This window comes from Trichophyton verrucosum (genome assembly GCF_000151505.1).
Source record: "Trichophyton verrucosum HKI 0517 chromosome Unknown TV-F-a-04g03.M13f1, whole genome shotgun sequence".
In the NCBI taxonomy this organism is placed as follows: Eukaryota; Fungi; Ascomycota; class Eurotiomycetes; order Onygenales; family Arthrodermataceae; genus Trichophyton; species Trichophyton verrucosum.
Window position 1 is genome coordinate 23,947 of NW_003315409.1, and position 21,226 is coordinate 45,172.

Below are 21,226 nucleotides of genomic sequence, written 5' to 3' on the forward strand. Positions count from 1 at the left end.
AGCGGCGGTCAGCAGTGGATGTCCTGGTTATCTCTTCCTTTATTAATACGTTCTCCTTTCTGTCTCCTGATTCCTCCGTTGGTCGTAGAAGGTGTCATTGAATAGGGCGCTGTGAGGAAGATCGGAGTCGAGCCTTGTAGACTCAAGTATATGGACAATCGGTTCCAGCCCAGCGGAACGGTGAGATAAACGATCGATGTAGAATCCTCGCAGAGGAGTGTGACGGAGAGTAGATAGTCGCTGTTAATGAGAGACAAGAATCAGAATATTTCGGTTATTTCGTTGCTCTGGCTGGCACCGAAAAGTAAGCAAAGAGAGCGTTGAGGTCCTTTTTTCCCGTTTTGGCCGAAGACTAGAAATAAAAAAAAAAAAAAAAAAACCACAACATCAACGATGAGATACACAGAAAAGACAGGCACACCAACCGCACGGCACGAGCGTGTTACATACGCGAATGTGATGGGAGAAAGGAGTGACTTCGAGTTCTGGGGAAAGGAGGCCCGGTCGATTTGAAGGAAGTGCCGGCGCAACGAACAGACGGTGGATGTGACGAAATAACGGTGCCTGAGGCGAGTCAGGAACAAGCGGACTGATCTTAACGAAAGCGCTGCAAGATCTCGGGCCGTGCTACCTATTCTTCAATGTATGCCATCCTATTGCGTGGACGGTTAAAAAGAAAGCAGGCAGAAGCAAAAGCGCAGTGTTTCTTTCGCTTGCCCGCCCAGCAACCAGGGAGATCAGGGTCACACGGCGTCGTCAATATTCGAATCGATAGTCTGCCTGATATGCACAGGGAGGGCCAAAGTCGATGGCCAGGACGAAGACGAGATGCCTGGTATTCACCCGGACGAGCATAAGAAACAGCCGTTCCTCCAACACGGTGAACGTCGGGATGCAGCCGAAGAAAAGAGAGAGAGAGGACTTTAGGAAAGGGAAATATGAATGTGATACGGCCTTTGCCTCTGAAGTATTTGCTGCACTCCACCAGCTGGCGGTCTAAGCGAGAGGCTCCAGCAGATTTTCAGACGCGTCTCTTTTGATTGCTGCTTATTTGCCTCCGCTTCCACTGAATTCTTGGGAAACCCTGGAATTACAGCCCGAAAGGACGGCTAGGACCAGGAGAAGGAAAAAAAAAAAAAAAAAGAGGCTGCGAGCCGTTAGTATCAACTAGATTTACGATACTTCTTGCTATACACTAGTGACTCTGGAGTACGAGCTTGTTCTTCGACCAGGGCTTATTGCTAGTTACCCAAGCTATCAATAGCAGACGGATTATCAGCAGGCTTTCCAACCCTCAAAATCCCAGGGCGTGGACATGGAAAGCTGGATGGGCGTCCGCCATCCGCCGCCAGTCCGAGAATACCTGTGGTTTAGCGCCAACGAGGAGGAATTGAGGATAAGGATTATTATTGTTCAGGATTGCGGAACGTTTGTTTGCTTCCCCTGACTATGCCTGTTGGGGTTTAGAGCCAGCTCCACCGGCCAGGAACAACCTGACCCCTGGACCATCCTGCACTTCTATACAAGGATGGACGATGTCATCAATATGAGGAGCGAGGGGGGTGACCGGCCAAGAGGGGCCAAGGTCCTGCAGGTAACTCATGCAGTTCGCCGGCGAGCCTGGGGGAGGCTGCACTGCATCTTATATAAAATGCAATATTGTACTCATTCAGGCAACTTACCTATTTTGCCGCGGATACTCCGTCTAACTGTTGGATGGTAAATCCGGAACCTGGCAGGGTCCTCCGGCCCACGACCAGCGCTAACCTGTTTAATATCGAATCAATCCTCCGTTTTTCTAGTGGGAACGAGGGCTGGGTCTGGCCCATACATGGAGCGCTATCCTCGTGGGATCTGCTTGCTTAATTTGCCTGGTGGTTTTTGGTCACTTGGATAAGCAACCGAAGTCCATGTCAGTACTCTCTGTCTATGCATACTTCCAAACCCTCTCTCATCCCGGCGAACATGACACAGCATGTCCCTGGAGAAAGTGTGGGAGAGGATAGCTCGTAAGTGATCTCGCATGCAGGAACTGCGCAACCATTGTGCCAGCCTTTCAGCAATCGCAAGACGCAGGGGGCGTGCGGACTTGAGTCGCATCTCACGAAACATTCGACTTCATAATATGGGCCAACTACATAATACGAAATCCAGATATTGGTTTATTTCTCCGCAGGAATATGACTGGTAACTAATGATGGGGTACGCACTCGCTCGTGCATAAAAGTCGCTGTTGGTCTCGTACAACCTCTGCAGTCGAATTGAACCTTGGGGTGTTGCCGCCAATCACTTTTCATGGCAGCACTCATCTCCTTATCCATTCCTGCGTCAGCGCAAGCCACAGGCCTTGAAACAAATTCTTGTGGATACCTGCGCCTAGACGGAAAACCCGGGCCAGCTAGATTGACTCATGGTATTTTCGCTATGTGGGCTTTCCCCTTTGACACACCTGCTCAAGATGTACTTATTTCCCCCCATATGGTATTTCCTTTCTTGATCGTAGTTGCTGTGTCCTTCTTCTGACTACCACTGACGATTATTATCTATTAGTCATAAAAAGAGAACTGCCTCTGGTGTACGGAGTACTCCGTGCATTCGCCAATGCCCCGTCCCGACTGAGTCTGTATTGATATATCTAGGAACCCTCTGGGCGCCTGTATTATCTAGTTACACATGATGTTGGTGAAGAGGATAGCATCATGTTTTATCGCTGCTCCAGGTTCTCTCGCCACCCGCGCACTGCCTTTTCCTACTTGTCAACTAAATCCACTGGAACTTATACTTCCACGTGGGAACCACCACAGTGGCCTTGCACGGTGCTCCCTGTCAGAATGAAAAGAAGTAATATCATCATGCATCAGACGATATCAGGGGTAAACTTGCCCTGCCACAAGTCAGTCTTGACCGCGGATAGGCTGCTGAACAATGTGATCGATATATCTGACTGCAGCACCCCCTGTATCCTTTTGCAATGCACCTGAAATTGAGCACCCCAACTCGCAGCCAAATAAGACCGAGAAATTCAGTCTCGCATATATCAGCGTCTCATATTATGGGAATAATGGCTCGCCTTTGGTGCGCCTAATTTTAGTAGAGTGACTACGAGGTTTCGGCTGGTGCAACTAGTACAGCGGCAACAACCCCTTTTTCGTTTTTTTTTTTTTTTTTTTTTTTTGGTTCTGGTTTGACCAATTTACTCGTCTCGATAACTAGGCACGTTGATACATTTCTGTGTCCCTCGGTTAACTTATACTTGACCCTTGGCAGTTCCGGTTAATTTACTCCCAGTCAGCCAGATTGTGTCGACCAAAAAGCCAGAAACACATTGTCACCAGTCAGCCCACGTCAAAGGCGCACATAGCACAAGGCACTCTTGAATGTGTTTGGGATTAGACTTCCATCCACCTAAACTACGTGTACAGAAAAGGCAAACTGCAGTATCCCTCCAGATGACTATCATCGGCCATTTACACACAGAATGTTTATCCCTCGACGATAAACATGATTCCCTGTCATTAATTTAATTAGAGGGGCGCAATATCATAGCTGGAACAAGCATCGGAAATGAGACACTAAATTAAGCCTGTTATTATTAACTACGAAGCAGGCATCGCAAACACCAAGGGTCGGGGATATTTTTACTTCGTTAAGACACTCGGTTATAGCAGCCCTGGCACGAACTATACATGGATTTGGTCCTATACCCGTACGAACTCGCGGCTGAGAGATCGAGCCGGCAAAGACAGCCGAGAGAGGGTTTCTATCCACCATGAAGAAATTGCGAGGCCTTTCAATTTTGTTTAGTTATCTTTTTGAGACCAGAAAAGGGATGGATGCTGTGATCGCTGGAGGTACGAATATTTAATATCGAACCGCCAAAAGCCGCCGGGGTTCAAGCATTGTTGGAAGGTTTTATCCTGGGCCTGCTCCATAAACAACATCCCCTAGTTACAAGGGGAGTCAACATCACATCATCGCATGGGCCGTTCGTAAGACTTGGAAGATGATACGGTGTTCTGATGACTATCATACTAAGTAGTTTGGGTTAATAGACAGGTGATTAACAAATATATATATATACCAATGTCCAGCATAAAGAGAAAGACGAAGATGAGAAGACTCCAGTACCGGCCTTGTACGATCCCATCACCTTGGCCTTCGACTGACGGCATTTCCCATTTCCCACGTTCACATCGTAAAAATAGGAGACTCTCATCCTCCTGAAAAGGCAGTCGGGATCCAAAACGATCCAGACAAGACATCGCTACACCAAATAACGTAAAAAGAACTCGGTCGAAATTCGTCAGCTTAAGCTCATATGGGCGTCATCTCCCAGTCCCCAGCCTCTGCCCGCTCTCTCTGCTGCATTGCCAGATTGGCTTCCCCACTTGTCAGGCATGTTTTCAGCTTCTTCAATTTCTCTATCACGAATGCTAGAGGTTTGGCTTTTTCTGTCACCGTCTGTGTGGATGCTGGCAGGCCGTTTGCTTCGAGCCCGTATCGACCCATTAGTGTTGTTTGAGCTGCGGCCACTAGAGACACTCAACGCCTTGGGTAGACTTGACCCTACCATTGACAAGGAAGCTGATGTTGATTCGGCATTGATAGGCTGAGTCGAGCTGGAAGGCTCAGGTTCAACGGCCGAGAATCCTTTCAAGTCGGTGCTACCGAACCATCGTCTCTTGCGGGCTTTGATGCTGTTCTTGTCATCTCCTGAGTTACTGTCCTTCCCGCTATCACCCTTACTCTTACTTTCATTATCTGCTGCTGTCTTTGATGGTGTTTCTATCGTCTCCCCATCAGGGGATATTTCGACAAGCTCTGCATCTCGACACCATTTTCGGCGTCGGGTATATCTTCCCCAACCATCTTGGCCGCGGCGACCATCGTGCCACTTCACAGCTCACGTCAGCGATCCATTTGCCGATGTACATACGTAGGTGAAAATTAAATACCTTATTATCATAGTAGATCCATCCACCGTCGTCTTTATTATCATTATTTTTACCTCCCTTGCCCTTTTTCTTCGCCGACGGATCTGATGAACCATCAATACGCCATTCGCTCCCCTCAACCCACCTCCACTTCGAGTTGCTGCCCTGAACTTCGGGAAGTTCGAATTCATCCTTCGGAGGCACCGGATTCAGGTGCTCATCCGACCACGCTGGCCTCTCGTATGCAAACAAAGAGTAAGTCCACCCAATACCCAACCACCGTCTTTGGTTCTCATATACAATGAATGTGAACCGCACACCCGATGAATTTGCGCGACGCTTTGTTGAGCCGTGCTGTGAGGGCTGCTTAGAGCGGAAAGCCGTCAAGGATAGTAGCGAGGATTTGGTGAAAGAATTAGATGATTGATCACCACTATGCTGTAATGATGAAAATTGCAGTCCAGTAATAGTTGAGCAGATACGCCGAATTGTCAATGACCGCCAGAGTAAAACTCGAAAAATTCGCGCGGGTTTAGAATGCCATGTCAGGATGATGGTGCCGACAGTTATGACAACTCTTTTGATAGTGATGAGGTATATGGGGTGAAGGGTAAGTAGAATCCAAATAGGTGTAATGAGGATTATCCGAGTAAGTAATGCTGTTAGGGCAGGCCTGGTTGTAGTCGAAGTTGCAGTTCGCTGCGTAGAAAGAAAATCGGTGAGGTCGCGTAGAGGCTCAAGCAAGATATTGCACCTTGTTGTGAACTCCCTTAATGTCTCCACGATTTCATCCAGAGTTTTGTGAGGCCTAGATGATCCGTCCGAGCCCTCTCTTCTATGTTTCTCCCCAGTCAAGCCAGTGGATGATAGAGGGGAGTACCGCCTAGAGTATAGGCCCAGCATCAAAGCAACAACCACTAGAATTGGTCCTCCCCATAATATTATGGCACTACCATGTAGAGTGACAGCCCAAAAGGCACCAACCAAAAGAAAGCTCTCCCACGGATCTCCACTGGTCCATGATAAGAGTCCTGCAAGCCGGTTTAGAGGAAGAAGAAACGGATGAGAGTATGCTAGCGCACGAGTGACTGCAGGAGGAGTCGCTACTAGGAGAGGTGACTTTCGGTGAACAATGATAGTAGACCTTTGTTTGGACGTTAATGAATTACCCGATATATTGGTGGGCGAGAAGGTCGCAACGGTAGGCGGGAGACCGTCATTGGAGCCGAGAGACCCGGTAGCACCGTCATTCTGGGAGTGAGGATCTGCGGACATGGAACCTAGCCACGGTATATCTATAGACAGCGTTAGAACTGTGCGATCAAGTATGACTATGGCTCGGGGGGGCTACACCGCTGGTAAAAGGCGTATACAACCTACCGAGAGCTGCCATGCAACTATAGAAGCTTCCTAGTTCCCAAGCCGCCGAAGCTCATCCTAGGCGTCACAGTTGTATGTAAGGTAAAGTTGAGAAATCCCCCGAGCACAAGAGCAGATATCACAAGAGTCTCAGTCCGAAGCCGTCGTTGATCCTGTCCTTCTTCTTCTCCTTCCTGCGAGCGTCGACTTTGTTGTCTTCATCGTCAACTCCAACTTCTTCTCGGCTTCAACTTTCTGCACGCGACAAAAACTACGTCACGTGTGGATACTTTTCCATGTGATTCTGGATTATGTAAATATTATGTAATAATACCCGGTGCTAGTCCTCTTTAGGCATGTAAAGTTTTTGCATGAAAGTTTAGGCTTTTTTTTCAACCTCGAAGGAAAAAGCGGACGACGACAGACTCTTGATATCGCAAACTCGTTCGCTTTTTAGTTCGAAATACTTAGGAGCTGGGAGAGCTGTGGGCTTTGCGTTTCGTTCTTTTCCTTCGTTCTTGGTGGTTCAACATGGTAAGCCTGGATACAGACGTTTCCTCAATGATATAAGTAAGGGCTGGAACTGACATCTTCCCGGACAGGCTCATCGTATTCTAACTCAGATTGTCCTCACCGGCACCAGAGTGTTTGGTCGAGCATTTGCGGAAGCGTACAAGCAAGCGTCTGCATCGTCTAGATATCAAGCACATGCGCAGAAAACCGGAAGTTCCACGGGCGCATTCTCGTCTTCCGGTTTGACACTGGAGGAGGCTTGCAAGATACTCAACGTTAAGCCGCCAATGGGTGGAGAGGCGAACCTAGAACATACAATGGAGCGATTCAAGAAACTATTTGACCTGAACGATCCGAAGAAGGGCGGCAGTTTCTACCTCCAGAGCAAGATACTACGCGCTCGTGAAAGAATTGAGATGGAGGTTAGAGATGCAGCAAGAAATGCGAAAATCGAGAAAGAGGTACGGGAAGGCTGGAACCCGAAGCTGTTTAAAGACCGATGATCGATGTTAACCTGTGAAGGTGAAATAAACCAAAATGGCACTTCCTTGCCTACGCTATGGGCGTCCGTTTCGCCAATATCTCGACCTCTTCCTCCTCCGAATACCCTTTTATCCATTTTCATTTTAACATCCTTCTATCTTGGAGCATTAGCACTGGAGTTTTGCGGATTTTCTTTTTCTAGAAAGGATCTAAAGGCCATCTACATCCTCGTTTTCACGATATGTTCCATCCGGAAACTTCACCCGTTCGACGCATACATCCATGCATCCTTACCCGGAAACCCTGAACTTGGGAGCCGCTATTTATGAGAAATATCCTCTCCAACTGGCGTCTTCGGATATTTATGTTTTGGTATTCTTCCATTGAATGCACCAAAAGATCTCAAGCTCCTCTAAGTAGCTCGACTTCGACTCTTCACTCTCACTATTGCGCGGGTGGGTTCAAAGAAATCTGTATTATCACTTCTATATGTACATCAATTAACATACCTGGCTGCTGGGGTTCTAATATCCTCCCCTTATTCTAGCTGGGCCGTCTTTTTGTTTTGTTCTGTTGTTCTCTCACTCCACTCTTCCGTGTCTTGAACGCTACGGAGTACTCCTTTCTATATATCCCCATGTTGGTGTATTCATAGACGATAAACTTCTAAGATCTTACGGTTCTACCCAAAATTTGCTTGATAGATACATCATTACTTGCCATGATTTCCTGGACCCGCACCAGTTGTCTACTCTAATATCCTTGCCGTTATGTCCAATAGCCGTGTCACCTCCAGTCCTGTCAAGAAATTCCTTTTTCTCCTTAGAGGATCCATGCGGCTGCCTGTTCTGTGCTATGCATGCTTTTTCGCTGCCGCCCATTACAATACTCTGTGCAACTTTGCAATTCTGGGTGTGCTTTGCTTTTTCGACCAAGCGACACCCAATGGGTTACCTCTGGTTTTCGGGAACATGTTGCGTGGAGATGGTTACGCGTTGTCTTGACTACCCCCATGTTCGCTTCATGTAACGCATCCGTTATGGTTAACATATGATACACTCCGATAACTTAGTGCTTTGGTCCTGAGAACTTCGTCGATTTCTATGGCGTGAGCCTAGGAATTGGCAACGGAGTCGCCGCCTATGTATTTTATAAAATTCCTTGTTAGTAACAGTCAGTTCAATGCCTTCGATACAAGACCATTCTAATCCCGGCTGCCTATATTGAGTGAATTTTGGCTTCACAAGCTTGATTGCGACGATGTACAGGGTCCAGCCCTTGGTCTTGTGAATATCAGGCCATCATGTAAGGACCCCGAGCATTACAAGCAAGAAAGATTGCCGTTTGGCACACTACCCCTCCTGTGTCAGACGTGTGAGAGATGAGCAGGGTGGATATTTCGTGACTAAAGCTTTGGAAGTAAGTATGCCAGATATTCAAATACCAGGAAGCTACGTGATTCAACGTAGTTCTCTTTTAATAACATATTGGATATCAGGCGTACAAGCGATAAACGTACGTAAATGACTGTAGAGGTCGCTGGGGTATGCATGGACATCCATTTCTCAGAGGATAAGTATTCCAGCATCCTTGTTCCTAGGCGGGTTCATTATTTTGATCAAAATAAAAAATATAATAAATAAATAAACCACTCCTATTGAATAACATAGGAAGACACTCGACGGTTCTTTGAAGTGCGGAGGCCATGTTGGCGTTTGCAGTGATATCCAATTGTTTTTTTGATAGAAACAAGGGCAGATTTGCTGAATAGGGGATAACTAACTAACTAGTTAATTGGTAACTGCCTAGGTTGCTAGGTAGTTTGCTTAACTAACTTGTTTTGAACGGCCAACTTTGATCTTGATACCAGGGGGAAGAGCCTCACGCAATCTTCATTCTAAAGGCAAGAATTTTAGGGAACTGTGTGAACTGCCGGAGCGATCCTATATCCAAGTCCCTTGCCTTTACATATGCCTCGTCGAAATTTGGCTCTTCCAGAGCATCCAGGACTAAGCCTGCCTTAAAGAATGGAGCAAAGATTTCGTGCATTGGACGGTGGAAGTATAGCTACGTGGGATGAACTTTTGGTTAGCACTAAATATTAAAGAAGATATTATTCATGGGAGCGCACTTATTACCTGCGGGTGAGGCTGGGATTGAGTTGCGACGCCTTTGTAGGGTGGAACGTGCAAGTATTTGGTCATCTTCAAGGAATGAAACACCTCCTCTCGGCCTGACTCGGGATTGTCCTTATATTCGACTGCTCTTGTTACGCCGCAGGTAAAGAGAGGGTGCAATAGCGTTGCAACAAAGCTATACCAAGGGATAAGTCGGCAAGGCCTGTCTGTCAACGTTGGAGCCGACGGACTTACCGGCCCCATCCCTTTTCAATAATTTAGGCAGTGCATTAGCAAGGTGCTCTAAGGTAGAGACATCCATGATTGCCATATTCATCGTGATGATATCAAATGCTCCCTATTCAGACAGTCAATTTACTTCATATGGCCCAAGATCAAGCCGAGAAGGCAATGGGTATGATTATAGAACATAGATAAAAGTAGAGGTGAAACAAAACGCCTCACCCCGGCCCCAAGACCTCGAGACTGAATAAGTTCGTCAAAATGCTGTGGATCTGTCACGTCGAGGATCTGATATGAGACTTTGACTTCCCCATTTTCTTCGAGTCTCTTTGACTGTCGGGCTTGAGCTTTCGCGACCATAGCGGGACTGCCATCTGTTGCGAGGACGCTGGTCCCTTTTTGGGCCATCCAGTGCGCTACAAGGCCATTCCCCGTGGCAAGATCCAAGGCACAATCTCCAGGATTTGGCTGCACCAGGCGTTCCAATGCAGGCAGCTCGATGACAGTGTAGTAATCGTTGCCTGGAGTTCCCATCAACGTGTCCCAGGTTTCGGCAAGCTGGTCCCATGCCGCAACTGGTTTAGCATCCATTTTTGTTGAAAAGACAGAAGCCTGCAGGTACTTGCTCTCAGGTTTGCACCGAAGGTCTTCTCCAAGTCAGTACCTGATGTGGTAGCGGTGATTAGAGATGTAGAGAGAAGGTTATGTTTGCCAACATGACTGAGTCAACATGAGGTTATATTTTAACTAAGCTCGTATTCTTTGCGAATTGCTCATTCATTAACTAGTTAGTTAGTTATTTCTACCCTGGTTAGCCAAGGGCGGTCGAGCAACTTCTTCGCAGTCTTCGTATAATCAGGAGACTGTCGAAGCACAAAATGGGTAGTTTGCTGTGGTATCTTGGGGATTTTCATATATGTATACGGGGTACACAAGTCTGCATTCTGTATGTATATGATTGAGTCCCTGGAGTAACTAGTTAACTAGCTGAACAAGTCCCACTGTGAGAAGGTCTTCCGTAACCCGATGGATGGATTTAGGTGTTGATAGCCAGGATGTGAGCGACTCCCCCGGGCCAATGCATCGTATGTTTTGATTTCATCTTGGTCGGCCTTTTCGCGCTTGCATGTCTTCAAATGTCATAGAAGGAACGAGATTTTCACAGGACAGTGCTTGTCCGATTTGAAGTCATTAAGTTGCTCCTCCTCGAATGCTTCAATTTGACGATTTCAATGACTACGGGACGCGTCAGGGACGGGAAGGCCGGAGCGCCGAGGATAAGTTCAGTACATCCGGTCAATATCTCCTTCAATGGCTGGAATTTGTTAGTTAATGACAAGTAGAGCTCAATGTTCAAAGCGGCCGCAATCAAATTTATGAAAGAATTCAGGGTCTGCCGAGGTGAGTTAACGGTTTAAGGAAGATATTAGTAGTTAACGTACCCAGCTAGATGACGAGGCGTACTACTTAGACACTGGGAAAGCTCATACAAACATATATAATATATAGGGAAGCATTTCGAAATAGACATTGAATGTGTGGTGAATTCGTATCTAGCGTTGTTTCTGCTATATTGCTGTTTATTTCATAGTCGTTAAATATGTGATGGAATATCGGTTGCTTGACCTTCTTCACGCATCTCAATTTATGCATTTAAACCAGTCCTAGACGAGAGTAGATGATCCGAGGGTCCGTGGCGCTTTGAAGGGGTGCATCAATTTACTATCAATGGTTAGTTGTCCTAGATATCTAGGACGACCTGGCTTGTTCTGCCGAATCTCTTCTGCTCTTCTTTGCTCGGCGCTCAGCTAGGTCATTATAGCCATCTCCTCTCATCCAAGTCAATGCTTTCCTGAATCCTTGGTCTGTGATATTTGCAGGGTTTCTTTCCAGCAACACTCCCAAAAGTGCCCAAGAAGCTACAAGAACCCACAAGTCACCCCCTTTATAACCGCGCCAGAGGCCGCGCTTGACTCCCGTTTTCCAGGCGGATTCCACAGCTTGTCGGAACAAATAAAGGAAATGAGCTCGGTAGCCGGAGCCACAGAGAACTGCGAACGGAAGGCCGCTGATAGCACCACTGAGGTAGAACCGCTGGGTTGGCAACAATTTTCGTGGCAAGACGGCATTGAAAAGACAGATACTTCCCCACGCCGCACCAATAGACGAGCTTATGATTGCCGTGGCGGAAAGTATCTTCTTGGACACCTCGTTAATTGAGGTGACTGGTGATGTAACAAAAGACTTGAATTTCAGTACTGATAGAGCCAAGTAGACCTTGGCAACAGAACGCACGAGGGGCGGGATGGAGAGGAGCACTTGATGTATGAATGCGGTCAAGCAGGAAGGTGATTTTGGATGCAGTAAGGCACAGGATAGAGACGCTATTGCTGGGTGAGCAGGAGAAGTTATGGGCGATATAGTCTGAACAGCGGCAGGAAGCGTGTCTGTTACACTTGGATGGAGAATGGGAGAAGTAAAGGGCCTAAACGAAGGTTATTAGCTTGATATCAAAATGATCCAAACAGGCATGAGAGGTGTCATACGGCCACTTGAGTTCCGCAACTTTTGCCAATGCATCAACAGTTTCAAATGGTTCCGGCCAGGCCACCGTTCCTGGGAGGCCTGAAGGCCGCCGCTTTATATACCCTGGGGTGAACCTCAGAATAACGTTTCCAAACCACTAGACCAAGCGTTAATTCCTAATTTCTTCCAAAAGGGACAAGTAGGCACTGGCAACTTACAGATGGTGTAGCTTCTCTATCAAATACAAAAGCATGGAAGAGTTGGGCCATGGAGAGTGGCATTAGAAGCCAGCTTCCAAACCACCAAGGACGAAGTGAGAGCCATCCATTCTCCAACAAAGCATTATACAGAACCTCCAAGCTCCGGGTGGAAGCATATATGGCAACTGTAAGACGTAGCTGGGCCTGTGGGTATAAAGCGAGGAAGAAGCCTGCCAAGCTGGCGCCTATAGCTGGTGCATATTTCGATGTTAGCGCTTTGGATATGCGCGGATTCCTCTCTCGGAAAGGCTGGGCATTGTCTGTTCTCAAATTTGCGCGTAATCGGGAGAAAAAGCGATGTAGTAATCGGTGGAAAAGTAGCATCAAGGATAAGGATAGTGGAAGCCGGAAAGCCGGAGAATTGCGAAACGGCACGTTTGAGGAAGCACTTTCAGAAAAGAATATTAGATATATTTTGTAGATCACACGAGACTGTTTTCCTTAAACATACCTTGATGCGCCAGCCCTTGCTATGATTCGGCTTTTAATGAAATCCAGCAATTTCATACCCAAGCGCGTGATCCAAAACAGTCGGAGGGAGGAGCGTAGCGCTGCCGTGGTATACTTGTCTCTTGACTTGATGATATTATTAAACGTAGCAGGCGAATATGTTCTATCTTGTATGGATCGAGGGAGGTTCTGAATGACGGATTCATGGAGCTTTCGATACTCTTCCCCAGAGCAGAGAAGCCGGAGGACTGTCCTTTGCACCTTGAACCCCAGGCTGGGGGGATTGCGTTGGGCGTCTGGATCTGGATTCGATGCCATGATCGCGCCGACTACTTGATTAACTCACATAAGACAATAAAATCTGCTCGCAAACGAAGCCTCATCCATATCTTGCTATCTGCATGACTGTTGGATGTTTTCTTCTGGCGTTGGCAACTTCCGACGTCACGAACAAGCGCGCCTTTGCATGTGACTTTAGCGCCAACCTCGGGTAACTAGCGAGTCAATCATGTAGACATACCTGGCTACTGATTTCTTACCATAGCCTTAATGGTTCTCTCTCTACATTACTCAGGTAAATAAGATGAAAACGCTTGACATAGTAGCTTAAGACGAGCTGTGAAGGGTATTGCTGAGATTAGATCTATAGAACACAGGTAGAAACAGAGATGTGCAGCAAAAAGACAGCCTGCGAGTATAGTAAAACACGGAGATGAGCATGAGGAACCAATCCCAAGCAAATCGTTACTATGAAATTCGTCAAAAGAAAAGAAAAGATACATTGCCAAGGGTGGAGGTTAGAAGATGCAGGTGAGTATGGCGTGACGAAAGGGGGATATGAAAGAAGAATTCCAGGCGAGCAGGAATCGGTCATAAGATCGATGTAGAAACACCAGGTTACCAAAAACTGCACCAACCGATGTAATGCTGACACAAGTTTTCTACACTTGTAGCTTGGACTAGAAGTTTGTCGACCTGGTCGCTAACATTGAGTTCATCAGGCGTTCTGAAGTCGCGGCCGGTCAACTTCTCCTTGACTCTTCCAAGTACTTGAAGGGCTCGCGCATTTTGCACTTCACGTCCTTCGTTGGGGATGCCTTGTTGAGCATCAAGAATACCACCATCAAGTATTGATGGGCGGCGGCGGGAGAAAGTAGTCGGCTGGATGGGGTTGTCCATGTTGGACTCTGTGGGCGGGTGCCTATCGAGGATTGAGAGGCGGGCGGGAGATTCCCGTGCTCCTAGACGCCAGTTGATTAAGGGGTCGTGAATGAACTAGTTGGAAGGTTAGCGGCTGATTTACTTAAAAATAATTACCTAGAAAAGCCGGGGACTTACAGCTTCAAGAACGGCCATAAGAGATTCTTTGTTTTCGCGAATAACACGCATGACCGCCTCACAAGTAATGTGGAAACTACCCTCGATATTGCTGACTTCCATCGCAAATGTAAGCATACGGGTTAGTCTGAATGGTACCCGTTCTGGATACTTCTCACGATGCATCGCGATCTCGAAGCAGTCGCCAAAATCAATGTGAACTATCTTTCCTGTAATCCTATCAAGCAGCAAGTTCGACGGATGGCGGTCACCTAAGCCAAGGATATACCCAACCATTGACATAACTCCGAGAGATCGGGTATAGTTCGTTCGTCGTTCAAGCCACGACTCAGAGCTTTTACTTTTCAACCATAGGACTCGGTAAAGATCTTTGCCAGTGGTATTGTCCATCGCGTAACCAAACACTTCCACTTTCTGCATGAGAGTCAGATTGTCATAATCAGGAGCCATTTGGAGCATAATTCGGTGTTCAATGTTAAGCAGAATGCGACGGCTCTCACGGTACTCTTTGATGAGAGCGTGAAGCGTGTCGGTGTTACAGCACCATCCTATTAAACCAGAGTTTTGTGACAGGGGAATGGCGGGGAACCGTTGAATCGTTAAGTGACGTTTGAAACACTCGCTGTCGTTGTCTAAGAGAGTGTTGACTAGACCAAACAATTGCATAACACGTTCATCTTGTCGAATATCTTCATGGCCCTTGAGCGCGTACATGTATGAGTTTCCGTCACTTCCCCTGATGATCATCTTTCTGGGTTTCTTCTTGGTCTGGACAACAATAGCAACACTGTCAAAGCTTTGTATTCGGATGACGGGTCGTCCACTTTGGTATGTGCCAGGTATAGCCAAGTCAAGATCGACGACGTCCTTGAGCTTGGGTGAAATGTATTTTAGATCAAGCGATTTGATTTGCGTTACTTGTCGGGAAATCTTGCGGAACACATTGTAGTAGAGATCCCAAGCTTGGTTGAGATCGCCCATTTCTCCGGTTTCCCGGTATAAGTTGCAGAAGTGTTTGGCCTCCGCCAAGTCTCTCCCAAAGGCCTGAGCAAAAGATACCTCTCTTAAGGTCTCTGCACCCTTATCGAGCATGTCGTGGAGAGGTGCAAGAGTGGACAACATACCTTCCACATCGTGGTCGGTAAAGAAGAGCCGAGAGGCCTCCTCCAATGCCTCGTACCATAGTTCGTGCCATAATACTGCCACACGCACTAGCTCACCACTGACAACTTCAGCTTGTTCAACCAAACGTGAGCTATGCGCCCTCATACTTTCCATGATGGTCATGGCAGATTGGGAGCGGCGCACCACGTTGGATTTAGTTGCGACAGTTAAGGGATAAACCAGCGCTTGGGGGTGAGCTTTGCCCAGCTCAGCCAATAATCGATGTACAGCAGTGCGTACCTTAGGATTGGGTTGATTGATGCGGGCAATGAGCTGAGGAGTAACTTCAAGCCAGGTATCGATGCTCACAGTTGAGAAGCCTTCCACGACGGCAGCGTTGACTTCAGCGTCGCCACCATGGGTGAACCAGAGTGTCAGCAGCCTGAGCGCATCTTGCAATGTGCTTGATGGCAAGAGTGCGATTGAACGGAAAAATCCACGTATTGCAGGCATGACATGTTCGAGGATGATGTGATGAGGAGGCTCCCTCTCTGGCTGAGCTGTTAGGGAGTTCACCACTTCGAAATTCGCGAGAGCCCAGGCATGCCACGCTTTGTACGAGTCGCGGTTATATTGTGTAGCCGCAGAATACGAGTTTAGAACATCACGGACACCATCTGATCTCCAATCACCGCGTTGTAACACCGTTTGCCATTCTCCCTGTTTAAGATGGCTCTTTGCAAGAAGACGTCGGATCTTATTGGCATCACCGAGATGTTGTTTTGAATATCCAGCATTAGTATGGTTGGAATCATTTATACCGTTGGTGAGGGCTGGCCCATCGGTAGGCGTATGTTCGTCTTGAGCAGAAAGAATCGAATTATACCGCCCATATGATTCTGTAAGAGAGATAGTAAATTCCTCTAGGGCTTTGAGAGCTTCAGCCTGCCGGCCAGAGGCCCACTCAAATTTAAGGCGTGCATATGTCACTTCTGGTGGGATGCCACCATCTGCGGCCTCAATAGACTCTAAAGCACTAAGAGAACGTTCTGCAAGTCCCATACGGTTCGATTTGCGGCATAGATTGACGAACTTGATCCACATATCAAGATTTTCACGGGGAGTGATAACAAGTGCCCTGACTTTGAGCATACGCTGCCATACCTCAACATTATGCTGGCAACCCAGAAGTCGTTTATTCCACGTCAATCTCATGGCCTCTTGCTTTTCTGGGTCATCCACACTTCTTTTATAAGTAATGATTTCTTCCAGCTCAGCGAGCATTTGCACCCGGACAACAACATTGTAAGCTCTGTTGTATGATTCACCTAGCAATGCAGAGAGTTCGGTGTCTAGGCCGTTTCTGGCCTTTTCAATCAGAGCCGACGCTTCTTCGAACTGGTTGCGATGAAGTGAGAGAATTGCGCCGAAGAACGATCTGTCAGGCGACTGCTCCTTCATTACCCCAATATATGAATCCATAAGCTCCCATTGGCCTCTTCCCCATGCAGCAGCAGCAGCGAGTGGGGCGATGGCCTTGCGGTGCTCATTCGATGCTTGATTCCATTTCTCCTGCGCAAGGTCTGAAAGCATTTTCCATTCACCAAGAGCGTGAAGACATCGCATCTTACCCATGGTAACTTCGAAAGAATCAGGGTCGATTAACTCCCGTCTCTTATAAGCAGCTAATGCTTCCTCCCATCGCTGGAGTTTCACGAACCATGTTTCCTTCAGCTCGACATCTCGATACGCCTGTGCCTTGCGGAGAATACCAATTGCGGCATCAGACTGTTGAAGATGATTGTTGATGCTAATCAATGCCTCCACTGCTCCGGAATTTTGGTCTTGCTCGAACTCCAGTTCTTTGTAATGTAATGCTTTTGCGAATGCATGACATTTACCGGCATATTTCCCGAGCGTTCGGATATCAATTGGTAGAGCTTTGTCGTCATGTTCCATGAATTCGGCTAAGTTGAGGAGTATTTGTAGGATTTCGGGAGGGATATTCTGAGAAGTAAGTGCCAAGTCGATGGAGTGAACCAATTCCTCCTGATACTGATGGTAAAGTTCCGTCCAGCAGGAAACGAAGGCGGCGTTGAAAAGATCCTTAGCAAGCGGCTGATAGATACCAGCCAAGCTAGCACAGGCACGAAGGGCATGGGAGGGTGATTCTTTGAGCAGTTCGACGCTGAAGCGCCGAATCCATTCCTGCCAATCTTCTCGAGTTGACTTTTGTGTGGCGTCCCATGCATTTTTGAGATGTTGTTGGTTAACGAATATCTTCTTCTGGCCAACATCCGCAAATGCTGAATCTTCCACAAGATTGCTATGGTGTTCATTGGGATTAAGGTCCTGGGGTAATGGATCTCCTTTCTGTAGCTTAAAAACAAGAACATGATAACTATGGTGGTGTATTTGATTAAACTTGAGGACTTTGTTGATGAGTGGAACATAGTTATTGAAATCCTGTCCAAGCTGGAAGATGAGAGTGCAAATGCAGTCCAAAGCAGTTTGCCTGAGTGGTTTCTCGGCGTTGTTTATAACCCTTGAGAGCGGATGTATCATAAGGGATGCAAAGTCTGATACGTTAACCTGTCGAGAGAGTTTTGCCAGCGTTTCCATGGCGCATTTTCGGATGTTGGAGGGATTTTGAGTCTTATCGAAGATTTTGACAATGGCGGGAACAATGCGATGCATATACTCTTCAGCACTTGAGCCGAAGATCAGGAAAGTGTGAAGGATCCTCTCTGTGGGCTGGCGGCGGACAGAATTGTCCTTTTCAACAGTATCCAGCATCAACGGAACAAGGGCGGCCAAGTACTTTTTGAACTCGCCTTCTAATGACTTAGCAACTGCTTCCACTAGAGATAATATCGTGCATTGTACGGGATATGGAGATCCCCAATAGTCACGAATGACTTCGATAATTTCGGGGAGGAATGCACGGATATGTTGTTTGACGATCGTTACCAAGATTGCCAACTGGTTAAAATACGTTTCAAGTCGGCTGACCGGCGTGCTTCTGATGACTGATATAAATGCAGGTATTATCTGGCCCAGAAATGGGACACATTTGAGCCCAAGGGTTTTGAACATCGTAACAATGGCGTCAATCACAGCAGAATGGTATTGGGCAAGAGAGCTCTCTCGCAGAATGTTTTGGAGTAAAGTGTTGATGACCACGGTGGGGTAGTACTCCTCGTTGGAAGGAGTAAGGCCTTGCATAATAAGAGAAACATCGGAAACAGTCTGAACTTCGTTGACATAATGAACATCAGGAGAAGTTTCACTAATTTGCTGTAGCAAAGTCAGTATAAAATCGCTCCTATAGAGTGTTCGGAATAATTACCTGATCTTTGTAAGGGTCAAGCGCTCCTAGTATTCCAATGAGTTTGATGGTCTCTTTCCTTAGACTACCCGTTTGCTCCGTCTTAATAATGTTGATGAGAATAGAAAGAAGCTGCGGATACTCTTTATAAGGTTCAATGACATAGCCTGCGTTACTTGCCAACTGACCCAAAGTTTTCAAGGCAGCCTCCCTCTTAGCCTGAGAGGAAAGGTCTTGTAGTGAATCCAGGATTATTGGCATGAGTTGAGGAAGATATTGTTTCATGTCTTCACCACCTATCGTCGCAAGCTCTCCAATGGCTTTGAGAGTGGTCGCTTCTACCGCAGGATTCCCGTCTGAAGTCTTGGGCAATAGCGTTGTAACAATGGGGTCAACATAGGAGCGAATGAGTTTGGTAGCATTTGAAACGAAGAGGCTGATTAATTGGGCACTTTCTTCCTTTTGCCGGGAGTTGGTAGCAAAGCTGAGGCCAGTCAGAAGATTCACAAGTAGTTTTCTCAGAGGTGGGAAAACATAGGCCGGGTTGACGCTCGAGAGGCGTCCAATGATGCTGATGGCTGCTTCTCGTACCGGGAACATCTCATCATTAACAGCTAGGAACAAACATCGAACGTTTTCTGGTTTCGCCAAGTGACGGTCAAATTTCTTATCCAGAGAGAATAACACATTTCGCCGGATATCAGGATCGGGGTCGCCGACTCCAACTGAGAGTAGTTTATCAATAACCTCGCTAACGACCTGTATCGAGTGAGCACTTGTCTGGTTAATGATAGGGTCATGAACGAAAAGTTGGCAACAAGTTAAAGCAGATGCTTTTCTGATCTCAGGGCTATCGCTGTCAACAAATTTGATGGCCACATCGCGAACGAATTCATTAAGGACATGACCTAACAACACGTTAATATGCAGTTATCATACTATAACAGCGAACCGCTTACCAGAGAAATCAAAGCTGCCAAGTGTATGAAGTGCGAGGGCTATCTCGCTATCACTACGATCCTGAGGTAAGGAGCCAAAGTCCTTGGCAAAGGAAGGTATAGGGGGTAAACGGCTTTCCGGACATCCCAATGGTCTAAAAGGAGTTCCACATAAAACAATGCTAAGCATGTCCAGCAGCTTTTCTTGGATAGTAGCTCTGATAGGTGGGATGTAGTGTGCCATATCGACAAGAGCCTGGGTAAGGGATTTACTCAAGCCACAAGCAAAAATAGGGTCGAGCAGTGACTCCATGTATTTGCTAAGAGTTTGACCAACCGCAAGAGACAGCATACTAATGCATTCAAACATCGGGCCTTCATTAACAGCGGCGCGATTTCGGCTATAATTCTGTGTAAGCTTTGTTCAAGTTAATTGGTTCAGAACTACATACGCTTTCAAGGCCAGTCCTTCGCGGATATATACGATGATTCCATCAAGGAACTGACCGATGGCGTGGCCAACAGCACTTGCAATCTTTCCTATGGCGATAAAAGCAGTATTCCTTTCCTTGTCTCGTTTTAGCTGTGCTTGAAGGTATATCATGAATTTATGAAGGTATGTATTGGTGAACTCGAGGGGGGCGTAAGAGGCGAGAACTGGTATGGTAAGCACAATCTGAGCACGAATCTTGGGGTCCCGGTGGTCTTTTAATCGCAGCACTATTTCACAAGTGTTATGGTAATGTTCGTTCATAAACATGGCACCCTTGAGAAGTAGCTCCTTCAAAGTAAGAAGTGACCCGTGGATCCAGTCCACATTGTTCGATCGTAGGCCTTGCAAAGACTCCTCGTATACTCTCGAAAACCACTGAGAACGAACTGCGCTATCTCTGGCCGCTATTATTTCAAAACACTCACTAACAGCATCGGCGGCAGTTTCTCGAATGACCACTTTGGGGTCACGTAGAGCGACCCAAATAAGATCAAAGACTTGCGGGATAAACCCGTACAGCAAAGTTGGAGAGCCCTTTGCAAGTTCTTGAATGACCAGGACTGCCGCGAAGCGCCTGCTCTCCTGCCTTTCGGTCTGTAGCCATTCTAGAGCTGACTGGATCTCACTTTCAGCTAGCTCTGCAGTTAAAGCACCACCTGGTTTCGCCAAATGCCCGAGACAGCCCGCCGCGAAGAGCAATACTGAGTTATCATTGCTCCTCAAAGCACTTCGCAGATAGCTAGCAAAACGAGTCGTTTTCTGTGCTGTATCCACACCATCGAACTCGATTAACCGGTCGAGCATAAGTAGCCCACCGATTTTTTCGTTCGCGTCATTTCCGGTAACGATAAGCTGGGCAATACGTTGGTTTATGGAGTTGTAGTGGTCGAGAAATTTATCTTGGGGCAGCTCTGAGAGCGGAGATAGCTGATCAGCAACGACGTTCATCTAGTAGGCATCATATTTCAACCAAGCCGTCTTACCTCGAGAAGCTGCTATAATATTTTCATGAAGCTCGGTGGCAGCTCTATTCCGAGTATCTTCGTTCTTGGATTTGAGCTCCTGAAAGAGTCGCTGAGTCGTATCTGCAGCTGGGGTAACTTGCGCCATGTTTTGATATCAAGATCGAAAGAAGTTGGC

At 47.0% G+C, this 21,226-nt stretch overlaps 5 protein-coding genes across 5 annotated transcripts; 1 reads left to right on the forward strand and 4 right to left on the reverse strand.

Annotated features, from left to right (window-relative positions):
- Positions 1-4,303: 4,303 nt before the first annotated feature.
- TRV_04546 (uncharacterized protein) lies at positions 4,304-6,209 on the reverse strand (the record flags this gene model as incomplete). The annotated part of the gene is made up of 2 exons (XM_003021293.1): positions 4,304-4,821; positions 4,937-6,209. 2 exons carry the CDS (start codon positions 6,207-6,209, stop codon positions 4,304-4,306), a joined length of 1,791 nt encoding a protein of 596 aa, XP_003021339.1.
- A 615-nt stretch (positions 6,210-6,824) lies between these two features.
- TRV_04547 (uncharacterized protein) lies at positions 6,825-7,309 on the forward strand (the record flags this gene model as incomplete). The annotated part of the gene is made up of 2 exons (XM_003021294.1): positions 6,825-6,827; positions 6,896-7,309. The coding sequence occupies 2 exons, from the start codon at positions 6,825-6,827 to the stop codon at positions 7,307-7,309; spliced, it is 417 nt and encodes a 138-aa protein (XP_003021340.1).
- Positions 7,310-9,170: 1,861 nt separating this feature from the next.
- TRV_04548 (uncharacterized protein) lies at positions 9,171-10,240 on the reverse strand (the record flags this gene model as incomplete). Its single annotated transcript, XM_003021295.1, has 4 exons — positions 9,171-9,356; positions 9,428-9,549; positions 9,662-9,764; positions 9,872-10,240. 4 exons carry the CDS (start codon positions 10,238-10,240, stop codon positions 9,171-9,173), a joined length of 780 nt encoding a protein of 259 aa, XP_003021341.1.
- A 1,158-nt stretch (positions 10,241-11,398) lies between these two features.
- On the reverse strand, positions 11,399-13,203 carry TRV_04549 (uncharacterized protein; the record flags this gene model as incomplete). The annotated part of the gene is made up of 4 exons (XM_003021296.1): positions 11,399-12,134; positions 12,196-12,332; positions 12,394-12,823; positions 12,887-13,203. The coding sequence occupies 4 exons, from the start codon at positions 13,201-13,203 to the stop codon at positions 11,399-11,401; spliced, it is 1,620 nt and encodes a 539-aa protein (XP_003021342.1).
- A 579-nt stretch (positions 13,204-13,782) lies between these two features.
- On the reverse strand, positions 13,783-21,196 carry TRV_04550 (uncharacterized protein; the record flags this gene model as incomplete). The annotated part of the gene is made up of 6 exons (XM_003021297.1): positions 13,783-14,160; positions 14,224-18,624; positions 18,677-19,563; positions 19,615-19,994; positions 20,046-20,997; positions 21,070-21,196. 6 exons carry the CDS (start codon positions 21,194-21,196, stop codon positions 13,783-13,785), a joined length of 7,125 nt encoding a protein of 2,374 aa, XP_003021343.1.
- Positions 21,197-21,226: the final 30 nt, after the last annotated feature.